This window comes from Patella vulgata, chromosome 9, assembly GCF_932274485.2.
Source record: "Patella vulgata chromosome 9, xgPatVulg1.2, whole genome shotgun sequence".
NCBI lineage: Eukaryota > Metazoa > Mollusca > Gastropoda > Patellidae > Patella > Patella vulgata.
The window spans coordinates 26540503-26553357 of NC_065887.2; the positions used below are offsets into that span (position 1 = coordinate 26540503).

At 37.8% G+C, this 12855-nt stretch overlaps 1 protein-coding gene across 1 annotated transcript; it reads right to left on the reverse strand.

The window, feature by feature from the left end:
- Positions 1-940: 940 nt before the first annotated feature.
- Positions 941-5976, reverse strand: LOC126832237 (tubulin alpha-1A chain). Its single transcript, XM_050562949.1, has 3 exons — positions 5850-5976; positions 2604-2820; positions 941-2142 (listed from the first exon to the last, which is right to left on the reverse strand). The coding sequence occupies exons 1-3, from the start codon at positions 5850-5852 to the stop codon at positions 1013-1015; spliced, it is 1350 nt and encodes a 449-aa protein (XP_050418906.1). The 5' UTR covers positions 5853-5976; the 3' UTR covers positions 941-1012.
- Positions 5977-12855: the final 6879 nt, after the last annotated feature.

Sequence of the window (12855 nt, forward strand, 5' to 3'; positions counted from 1 at the left end):
ATATTAAAGCAGCTAATTCAAGTAAGAAAACAAGACCAAAATATTAACGGTAGATCCCCAAATGACGGTCTGGGACATTTTCAAAACAAATGGACCAACTCGATTTTAGACGGATCAGTTGATGTCGATTCAAGGGAGGTAACTTCGTTCTTCGCAATGAAAAGCAGACCATCAATTTTTTTTACATTCTGGCCTTGCTAAATGTGTTTAAACTTGAGGCGTAACTTAATCACCAACAGTTATGCAAGACACTTGAAGGTTTCCTGTATTAATGAATATTATGCTCTGGAAAGTCATACTCGTTGCAAGTATGGACATATTGGGGAAATTCAAGAATTGAGACTAAAAATCTTGTCTGTCATCAGTCTTATCTTATGCTTGCTGAACTAAGCATGTCGAGTACTATTTTCCGTTTAAAGAATAGGCAGGCCTATATATGAATGAGGGGAAAACTACGAAGTTCAATTTATTGCTCAAATGCAATGGCTGGTATTCACGATTTTCCTTGAAAGGTGTTCACGATTTTTCTCCGCCCACCGCTTTAGTGTTTTCTAACTCACGACAGCCTGTCTTTGCTCATTATGTAATAATTAAAACTATTACAGTGGGATCGAAGCGACAGTTGTTCCCCGGCAGAGGTAATCTTTTAAATGAGACGTTTGTGGCAGGGTGTGCTTATTCAACCTTCATTTGTTCGATGTTACTTTTAATAGTAAAGGTTACTGTGTACGAAACAGGGCATATTTAATCCTCCTGGAATATCTTTGTTATCATTATGTCTCACCTTGAAGTAAAGCAAAACGAATTCCCTATACTAGATGTGATTCGAGCTATCGATCTAATGTGAAAAGTTTAATGAAGTACTTTATTATTAATCACTTTATTAGACTTATTGCATTTTATATCAATATGGAATCTGCTCAAAATAAATATACTGAAGTAGGAATGAATCTTTTTTATTGCACTTGGAGTTAAGATTGCATCACATAAATAAGTATAAGGAATGGCGTCATCAAAATTCGTCCTCCTCCTCATCTCCATCTCCTTCCGCAGAATCAACACCGACTTCTTCATAGTCCTTCTCTAGAGCTGCCAAATCTTCTCTAGCTTCTGCAAATTCTCCTTCTTCCATACCTTCACCAACATACCAATGGACAAAAGCTCTCTTTGCGTACATGAGATCAAATTTATGATCGAGTCGAGCCCAGGCTTCAGCAATAGCAGTGGTGTTACTCAACATGCAGACGGCTCTCTGAACTTTCGCCAAATCACCATCGGGAACAGCTGTGGGTGGCTGGTAGTTGATGCCAACTTTGAACCCTGTGGGACACCAGTCAACAAACTGAATTGATCTCTTGGTCTTAATCGTGGCAATGGCAGCATTGACGTCTTTGGGAACCACATCTCCTCGGAACAATAAACAGCAAGCCATATATTTACCATGTCTTGGATCACATTTTACCATCTGATTGCAGGGTTCAAAACAGGCATTGGTAATCTCGGCAACGGAAAGTTGCTCATGGTACGCTTTCTCGGCAGATATGACTGGGGCATACGTTACGAGAGGGAAATGGATGCGAGGATAAGGCACCAAATTGGTCTGGAATTCTGTCAGATCAACGTTCAAAGCTCCGTCAAACCTCAATGAAGCAGTGATCGAACTGACAACCTGTCCTATCAAACGATTTAAGTTAACATAACTAGGACGTTCAATGTCTAAATTACGTCGACAAATGTCGTAAATAGCCTCGTTGTCTACCATAAAGGCGCAATCAGAATGTTCGAGGGTCGTGTGAGTTGTGAGGATGGAGTTGTAGGGCTCTACAACGGCTGTGGAAATTTGGGGAGCTGGATAGATAGCAAACTCCAGCTTAGACTTTTTTCCATAATCTACACTCAAACGTTCCATTAGCAGCGATGTAAAACCAGAACCGGTCCCTCCTCCAAAGCTGTGAAAAATAAGGAATCCTTGTAAACCCGTACATTGGTCCGAAAGTTTTCGAATTTTATCCAACACCAAATCTACGATCTCTTTACCGATGGTGTAATGTCCTCGGGCGTAGTTATTAGCTGCATCTTCCTTACCAGTAATCAGCTGTTCGGGATGGAATAAAGTTCTGTATGGGCCAGTTCTTATCTCATCTGAAATAGACAAATATTAGATTGGAAAATTTTTATGAAGTTTTCTAAAGACTTTCTTACCGCAATAATAATACAATACGTTTAAATTGTTTATACGTCTTAGCTGTTAAACTTCACAATTCCCGCGCCTTCTTTGGCCTTTTTACTTTAATGTCATTTAAACCACTAATAAGATGAAACGTTTTGATATATAGATATCTGCAGACTTTAAATTCTAAGGGGGTCGGTGGGTGGGGTGGGGTCGCCTAGTATATCTGCGGGAATCTGCCTTAATTGGGTGGGAAAAATATGCCCTTTGCCGACACCCTGTAGAAACTGTTCGGCAAACGCCCATCCAGCCGACCGGGTTCCAGCGCCACTGGATACCCGGTATGCCAAACTTAAAACTATGCATGGTGTTACTACGGGGTCAGTTTTAGGTACTTAGATATTCATTTATGGGAAATTAATAACCTACTCACCAACAACAGTAGGTTCAAGATCCACAAAAACTGCCCTGGGAACGTGTTTACCAGCACTTGTCTCACTGAAGAAAGTATTATAAGAATCATCAGAGAAAGTTTTGGCATCTTGCATGACACCATCAACTCGGATGCCATGTTCCATACAATACAGTTCCCAGCATGCATTGCCAATCTGAACACCAGCCTGGCCAACATGTACACTAATACACTCACGCTGAAACAAAAAGATTAGTGGTCAAGATTGTATTTTATCTGCATGGTTTCCATGTACATTAATATATTTTGTACAGGACATACATACGGCACTAGTATGAACTCCCAGACAATGATACAAACGGTGGGCGAGGTGGGGTGGGAATGCAGGAGTACGGGAGGGGGGGGGGGGTCGGGTTTTTAGAGGTGGGGTGAGTAGTACTATGTAATTATTTTTAGCATCTGAACTGTCATAAAACGTATCTTTGTTACGGAAAATGACAAATGATGCTAGTCTAGATATAGGAGAGATGAATTTAGATACCGTAGTTTAACGCTGCTAAATGAAATGCCAGATGTCTATAGATGGAACGATAATATACATTACATGAACGCCAACAATTAAATACTTTAAGCTTTAAAGGAACTAAACCTCTAAATCAATATTTTCCATAATATTCGAAATTAAAAACACGAATTGGGATTCAATATTTGTCCATTTCAATCAATATTGATGTTGTTATCTTGCTGTGTAAATATGGGATCATAATATTCAATATTTATGACACAATGGACGTTTTATAATCAGTGCACGAGTTGTGTATACTATAGTTTCGGGCTCGATTTGTAATGAACAAAGAAGAACATATCCTACAAGACAATAAGGAAGTAATTAGTAATGGCTAAGTCACAAACGATAAAATAATATTTTTTTAAAAAAAAAACAAAAAAAACCCCTCTAGAATGGACTAAGAAAGCGTAAACGACTGACATTTAATTTGGACAGTTCACGTATTTTACCGAATATAATTGATTAGAAATTACAATATCATTCTCAAAAACCTAAATATAAATCACTTTAAATTACGTTAATATGTGCTTTTAGACCCATTTTCGATTGTTTTAAACCTCCAGAGAATAGAGGCATACGCCCTTTAAAGAAACAATACACATTCACCAAGAAAATAAATATAACTGAAGTATCGTCCAGTTTACAGTTTAAGCGCTGATCTAATTAGAGTAACAAGTTTTGAACACGCGTTCTTTACATTCCTGGAGACCAATAAAACATAAAAGATATAAATTAAAACTTCGAAAGGAACGGCGTCTATTTGTTCAGATATGTCACGTGTACGCCTTGGCGCGCACGTAAAAGAACCCCCGACAGTAGGAATTCAATTGTTGTCAAGTGAAAATGTCCCTCATAGCGCACTGCATGAGATATGCTCGTTTTCATTATAGCCCGCTTGGAACAGAAAAGTAAACCCAATTTCATTAATTCGACTCAGTTAAATTCTGCATTCAATCTAACTGTATCGTTATTTGTAGTAGAAATTCCCCTCTTTAAACATCTGTACACAGGTGCAAAGTTGTTATTATTCATACACAAATGCCAATAGTTTTGGCAGAAAGCCGAACAGACACGCGTAAGTGAGCGAGCACATTCTTTGTGCTAATTTATCCGTAAATTAATGTACAGTCTACAGATATATACATGTATTTATAATTAACTACAGGTAGCATCCTAACATCTGTGTCTAATTGTAATTAAATGTAATTACGTCTAAAGGGAATTAACAAAAAAGCAGAAACAAATACAGAGTTCTGGGTTTTAGCTGGATATTTGAAAGTTTCGGTTGAAAGTATTTGGCCAAAATAGGATTACGTATTGACTGATCTGATAAAATGATTATTCGATATCGATATACCTTTTGTATATTATGTCATGGGATAATTAATATACAGCAGTCTAACCGGCTTGAATATAATAATATATAGGATAATTCAGTTAGTTGCTTGGAACTGGATTATAAAGGGTACAACCAGAACTAACCAGTTTTGTTAACTGACATAGCTCTGGGATTTCTCCCTGAATTAGATAAATATGCTAGTGTAAACTCGAACCCTTTCTATTTCGCAACGGTGTGTTATATACGGGACAAGAGATTCTGGTATATGGGTGGTGTTTATATAAAGTAAGGGTCTAAAGGTTAAAATGATAGGTACAGTGTAAGGTATAGATAAGTAATTAGAAACATATGATGCCGTCGCTAAATAAATGCAAACCTTTTAGGTCATGGTAGGAAAACTATCGAAGATTGAGGCTGTATAGTTACAGAGGGGTGCGGGGAGGTTGGATGGCTGAATGGTTAGTACGTGCGCGCTGTATCATAAGGTCTGCGTCAACTGGCGTGGTTTCGATTCCCCGGTTGTACGTGACAAGGAGTAGGTTCGCCTGTCCACTCCGTGGATTTTCTCCGGGTCCTCCGGTTTCCTCACACTTTTAAAGACCCCTACGCGCAAGCGAATTGTTGAAATAAAATTGAACCATATGTTAGTGCCTAAATGAACTCGTTTGTGTCGAGTGGACGTTAAACCCAATTTCTCTCAGTGTTTTGTGAATTCCCTGCAGATCTTCATGGGCTATATGTAAAAAGATATATCTAAATAAATTATGAATAATAATAATATAATACGAAAATAACTTTTTTAGATCTGCAATTGACTGAAACTTTGTATTTTCTGTATAAAATAATATGATCGTTTTATTTTGGGGATTTATATATTTGTCTGAGCAGTGGCATTTCGTTCGCTCTTCTTTAAATTCTTCAAATCCAAACTGTCAATGGATACACGTATACCGGTGTTCGTCCCATCCGAATGACTGCGTTATTTTTTTTTCAGCTATAGTCAGTGCGTGCACTTGAAAAGTGGAAATCAGCCCCTTTAAAACTCTTAAAAGCCCCTGCGACAATCTAGTCGAAATTCTAATAGCTTAGCCGTGGTACAATGTAATCAGTGACCATATATGAAAACAATGTATCGAAGATCTTAAACCCTAACTTTATTTTACCCCTTTCGGTAAGACAAGAAAACATGCAGCGCATTAAAGAACCCCCCTGACAGATGAAAACTGAAATAAGATCAGACTGATGGCGTCGTTGTGAAAACAACATTTCTCTTCATAGCCCTGGGGTGCAGGAAAGTAAGAAATTAAACCACATTTCATTTCAATTTCCCCCTAAAAACCATTGATGAATATTTTCTTACCATATTTCTGTATATTTATTCCTATTTTATTAAATAAAAAAACTCACTACAACAGTGCGTAATGTCCTGAAGTGAGGATTTCAATAATGATTGAAAAAGTTACACATTTGATTTTTATACTTTGACCTTTATCTCTGACATGAAGGTGTATTTTCATTGGTTAAAAGAAATTATCACTATGGAAACTGCAGGAATGTTCTTGTAAGATATTAAGAGGGAAAGCATTGGTACAAAAACAACTAGAGCTTTGAACATACTATCGTGTTACTGTACATTACCAATAAGATTCACCAGATAATATACCAACATGCACTGACAGAAAATCACTTTAACAGATGTGTTTTAGTTCTTTTGTCTTCTATTTGCGCAATTTCGGTCAATTTTTGTAGGGTAGTGTCGGTCAACCATATATCTTTAAACTAGATTATATGATTAATTTTTACTGTTTAGATAACTTTTGGCAAGAAATATTAATAAATCCTATTTTCATTAAGTTTTACTGCACTGGGCGTATGTTTTATTACCTGGTAAACCTTTCTTTATGTTTTTTGGTAAGGCTACTTTTTATTTTGTATGGTCTAATGGTCTTAAGATTTGTATTTGTTGTCTATTCTTGAACATGGGGCCTATAATTAGACATAATTTATTGTTTCACTACCTCTTACTTCATGGCAAAACGACTCACTGTTATACAAAACCACCGCAGTTTCGCTCCTAAAATTAAGAGAGGGAGGGGGCGTTCATTCAACACAAACGATAGGTTATTTCATAAGATACAATGTTATTTTCATAATTCGCTTGTGTATAAGGGTCTATAGTAGTGCCGGGGGTGGGGGGGGCAGAGAAATCCCACGAGGTAAGACAGGCGACCCTACTTGTGACGTTCAAGCGTGGGATTGAAATCACGCCATTTGACCCAATGACAGACAGCATAGCCTAAAGTGTTAGACCGTTAGGCCACCCAATCCCCCCTTGGGTCTGTTTGAGACTAACATATTGTTCACAATTCTATGGAATACAATTACTGCTTATTACTGAGCGAAATTTCGACTATGCTTCTCTGGTCATTATCAAGCAGTGATAAAATATAAAATATAACGAGACAATATATTAAAATAATTTAACATATTGTCATGTGTGAAATGTGAAAGAAGGAATTTTGACAGAACAAGGGCGTTTCCGCCTACTCTTCTTCACATTCCAACTGTCAGAGGATCTTATTAATGCATTGTCGGGTTTTCGCCCAATCCGAACGACTAAGCACATATTTTTATCAGTGTTGCAACCGCTATTCCTAATTCGGTCCACACCTGGATTCGTACCTGGACAGCATGCTTGCGATTTCATTTTCTTAGCCGCACAACCGACGAGGATATCTAAAAACAAACCAGCGGCTGCCAGGCAGGATACGCCCACATTTTGCAAATATCGACAGGGACTAAGATTTGTGGAGTATAAAGATATGTTTTATGTTTCATCAAAATCGGATAAAAATTGTGACTTCTAGAGGGTCCATAACCTTCGCATTGCATACTTATACAAAGACCGTCCATTATGTCTGACAGTTTCATTTCGATTTTCTCGAAATTCGAATTCAACCTTCATTATGGTGAAATGGTGATATATCTAAACGGTTTTTAAAATCGGAAAAAAATGGGATTTTTCGACCATTCAGGGGATATAATCCAGGAAGTTACGTTCGGATATGTGTGATTATCAAAAGGAACAAAGATATTTATAATAGAAACATAGGCTATATTTAAAGTTTCGTCCAAATTAAATAATAACTGTGGCCTCTACAGGATCCACAACCTTGATATACCTTGATATACCATTCTTACACTATTTACGTTCAAGGGGCGGCCATTATGTCCGTCAGTTTTAGTCCGATTTTTATTAAATTCGAACTCAACCATCATTGGTGTATAACTGTGATTATATACACACGCTTTTTTTTTTAAATTAGAAAACAAGTGTGAACTGTATAGTAACCACACGCCAAAAATGCAATTTTTCGTACAGTCAAGGGCCATAATCCAGGAAGTTATCATTCGATATGCGCGAATATCGACAGGAACCAAGATCTTTGGGTTATAAACATGCATTTCAAGTTTCATCAAAATCGGATCAAAATTGTGACCACTAGAGTGTCCACAAGCTAAAAATAAAAAAGCGATTTTTTGTACAATCAGGGGCCATAATCCATGAAGTTATGGTCCGATACATGCCAATATCGCAAGGAATCGAGATCTTTGGGAGATAGACCTATATTTCAAATTTCGTCAAAATCAGATAAAATTTGTGACCACAAACAAATTGTGTTCAGGTTAGATTGTTTGCAAATTTTAAGACTAATCTGCCAATCCTGTTTTAACATTCGTTCACCAAATTATTTACTCTATACAGGCCAATAATTTCGATGATTAGGTGTCTTAAGGTAAATAGGATAGAATATTATATTAAATGAATTGCATTTATTTTTGTTCATTCTTTTTTTTTTTTTTTTTATTTTTTTTATTATCTTTTTTATTTATTTTTTGTTGTTGAAAGTGATAATGTCCCTTTAAATATCGACCAGTTGTTCATGATTTATTTTGAGCCGGGGATCACGGTGGCTAAGTAGGTAAGACGCTGGCTCGCTAGCCTGGTGTAACCCTATCTTAGTATAACAGAGATCAGTTTCGTAAATATATGGTTTATTTACATAGGAACAGAATATAACATTACTACATCAATACTACAGAAACTAGACTATACTGGAACTAAACTACATCGGAACACATATAACTATATTAAATCCACCATTCTGCCCCTCTGCCAAGGCAGCGGCTGAACTCGGGTGAGTCCATGCACTCGTCCAAGCCTCTCTCCTCCGCCCGTCTGTGGTCCTCTTTAGTCGACTGCCTGTCAGTAAACTCCTCAATATATACCCTCGGACGATAGATAAGACACATGGTCATACATGCAATTATCTCTTTTATCTCGTCACGGAATGCTTACAGACTAGTGCATATTCCTTTGAAGTAAAGCGGAACGTGTGCACAGATCATATGTAACTTGTAAAGGGCATATTGAATTAATTACATGTTTAATTGCAACACAGACAATCGTGACTTAAGAACAGTGCATACAGAGTTAAAAGGTCAATATTATATATATACTCTTCAAAAAAAGTAGGGGATATTGAAATACAAATATCTATGCAGGTTGTGATATGATAAATAGTCATGGACACTTGACATGCTTTGAGAGTATTTTCACAGACTGACAAGAACTTATCGCCCCAACAGAAAAACTGAGCTGCTCATGCGACACGCAATAGCGCCATACACGTGGGAGGGGTTCATTGTCAAATTTGACACTCCAAGGAAGGGTTGATGAAAACTGCCACTTGCAGGTTTATCTATTCATGTTTGCTTTCCTATCGGTTCTTGCATAAGATTTACTGTTTAGCGTATCTTTGTTTTAGTGTGTTACGTTTAATTTGATCGGGAGACGTCAACGTCAACCGACACCACTGCAAGATTTGGCCGTGGCACTGCAAGAGGAGTGGGTCAGATTGCCCCAAATCGTGATTGGACGGTTGATTAGGAGCATGCCACGAAGAATTGCTGAATGTCTGAGGATTGATGGAGCAATTACTCATTATTAAGACAAAAATCAAAAACGTATCTATTTGCGAGTGAAATGGGGTCGTCAGATAAGCTGCCCATATGAACTGTTTATGTTCATGTGTAGGCAATTGGCCTTTTATTAACATACACTGGTTACCTCTAATAAAAACAGCAGTGCATTTCCGCAGTTTTGTATTGTTTCTGAATATCCACTACTTTTTTTTTTTTTTTTTTTTTGAAGAGTATATTTACATGTATGTAACTATCTTACTTTCTTTATGCGATGCAGGGATGCCGATATAGTACCCAAGGGGTCAGCATTAACCAAGTATTGTTGTGTACATGTATATATTGTCTTGTTATGTTTTCATATTTATCATTGCTTGAAAATGGCTAAAGAAGCCTAGTCGAAACGTCGTTCAGTAATAAGCATTAAAATACATATGTGACGTCATCATTTGATGTTAGCGTCCCATTATTTCCAATAATGTACGGGCAACTTGCCAATCGTACATTATATCTATACTAGATGAAATATTGGACTCGCGTGACGTATTTCATTGAAAAGCGCGTGCGGGATAGTGTCTGTATTTTAAGTTGTAACAGGGACGGGAAATCTTCCTTTGTTCTTTTCGTTGAATAAGCAGATTGTTTTCCCTCATGAAAGCCGTGCTATAAATATAACGTGTTTAATGGTCTCGAGCTAAAGACATTGCGTAATATACTGAGCGCCATAGAAAACGCATCCCTTTTTTTACCCAAATATTTTATTACTAGGTGGTTTTGTATGTATAATATTATGCAGTACTATGAACTATTGTTTCACACAATGCTCCCAATCGCAAAAAATATCGTCCCGTGTGCACAAAAAAAAAATTGCACGAGATGCACATGAAAAACCCAATATTCACGTGCAGCATTGTGTGTGAGCCCTTTAAAAGCATGTTTTCAACTTAATGTGCAGTACATGAACTGTGAAACGTCAGTCTGTCGTAATTTGTTGTTGGACGTGTGAAGGAATCGAGCTAGAGATGCCGAGACTTACTGAAAATCAACGGAATGAAGCCATTGGAATGTCCCGGTCTGGCATGTCTACGCGTGCTATTGCCAGACACTCCAATTGTCATCAGTCCACTATTGTAAGTTTGGTGGAACGTGTTCGAGTTACTGGATCAACACGTGACCGTCAACGTCCTGGTCCACAACGCGTTACAACCCAGGCTCAAGACCGCTACATCCGGGTCACTCATCTGCGTGACAGATTCCGCCCAGCGACTCGAACAGGTGCAGCAGTCGTCGGAAGACAAGGACCAGTAAGTGCCAACACCGTAAGACGTCGTCTAAGAGAAGTAGGACACCTTATGTTGGAGCTATCCTCAGGGATCATCACCGTCAGCAGCGTTTGATCTGGGCTCAAGGACACCAGACATGGAGAAGAGTAGACTGGCAAAGTGTGCTCTTCCGTGATGAGAGTCGCTTTCGTCTTTATCACGCTGATGGCCGTCAACGTGTGTGGAGACGTCTTGGGGAACGTCTTGCAGACTGCTGCGTCTTCGTAACGAATCGATGGGGTGGGGGAAGTGTAATGGTGTGGGGAGGCTTCACATTTCATCACCGGATCGCCCTACACATTTGCAGGGGTCGCGTTAATGATGTAGCCTACCGTGATGATGGCCCGTGGAGGACACACGCGCTACTGACATCTGTGTCGTACTTTTGGTTTTGACCCCTCTGACTTTGTACCCTTGATTACAGATTAAACATCCATAAGTGTACAAATGTGTTGTTATTGATGTGTTCCCATTTGAATAGTGTTCACAATAAGAAACAAAATAAATAAAATATGTTTACAGGATCATTTTGTTATACGAAAAACTAAGTGATGCGTTTTCCATGGCGCTCAGTATATATTGAAACAACACTCGGCTAACGCCTCGTGAAGTATCAATATATTACTTATTGTCACGCTCTCGACCATTAAACCATACGTAATTGTATTCCATAGAATTGTAACCTGTTTATAACATTTAAAGGTGCAAATGCAGTATTCCATACAAATATAGACTTCCAGACCTTATACAATAAAAATAGCAATAACAAAACAGGTTTGGATCCAAAATTTAGATGGGTGTCGCATTTGGTTGATACGACCCAAGTTAATTAAATGGATATAAATTAATTTGATGAGGATTACGGCCAACCTCATGTCGCAATCATTTTGCTATGATGGACACCCGGACGCATTATTATCTTATCGCAAAGTGCCTTGCTTTACAGTATTTAAATCAAATGTAATGTTTTAAGTTCACAGAGATTAGACGACTTACTTTCTATTGGTTTCAAATCGTCATTTAAATGAGCTAAATGGTTATTCGTTGGGGACGTGGAAAAAGACACAAATGGGTTGCAACGCATTTAATAATGTAATATGAATGCATATAAACTGATTTACATTCAATCGTTTCTGTTTTTACGGTATTTACTAATCAGTATGTTCCGCGAAATACGCGAAAAGTCCAAATTGAATGGCACACAATTGGCAGTCTTTGGCTTCTGGTTATTCCCGTCTATAACCGGTAGTATTCTCTCCTTGGCCTCGTTCATCGAGTAGCTTCATTACAAATGACACTTGAAAGCATTCTGGCACACGTTTCGTGGGCCAATTTCAAAATGTTCATTTTGTCTTAAATGTTGGATACCAGAAGACTATCAATGTTGATTTAAATTGATCAGCAAGTCGTGTTTGCAATGTCGAAGACTATAGATGATATTGATTTAGAGACCTGCCTTCTTTAAATGTCAACGTCTGATAGAAAACTCGTTTCTATCCATGAGCTGTCTAAATTAGGCTACTATCTATAGAACAGGGAATGATTAAGACCGTGAAATTATGAAGTCCTCGTGTACATGTATTTAAAAAAAAAAACGACATTGATCCATAAATTAAACATTTATCTATCGAAATGAAATAATAATATTACTAAGAGATAAAGCTGCTTTTTGTAGATCTTTCTGTTGGCCTCAATTAATGTTCAATAAATTAGCCTATAATAAGACATTTATTCACATGTTATTTTTAAAAACGACCCTACGTACGTTACACTGATTTCACGAGCGTATATTGGGCTTACCGCAAGATTTCTTTGCCATTCCGCGTCTCCTACTTAATATTTAGGCGGGAGTGGGATGGGATGGGATCGGATGGGATGGGATGGCGGGGGCAATATATCCCCAGAAAATTCACAGCAACATCAGTGGGCTGGCCGATTCGGCCCAAAAATTGGTTTCACAGTAACTCGACATTACACATGTATATTATATTGTTTTGTTAAATTAATGTGTGACTAATGTTTATGACAAATAATTCTTCTTTTCCACAAAATATATCGTTA

Bases quoted from the DNA above. Each gene is read 5' to 3' on its own strand.
- LOC126832237 (XM_050562949.1), bottom strand. The intron at 2,143-2,603 runs GTGAGTAGGTTA...TGTCTATTTCAG, and splicing joins TCTTGAACCTACTGTTGTTG to ATGAGATAAGAACTGGCCCA.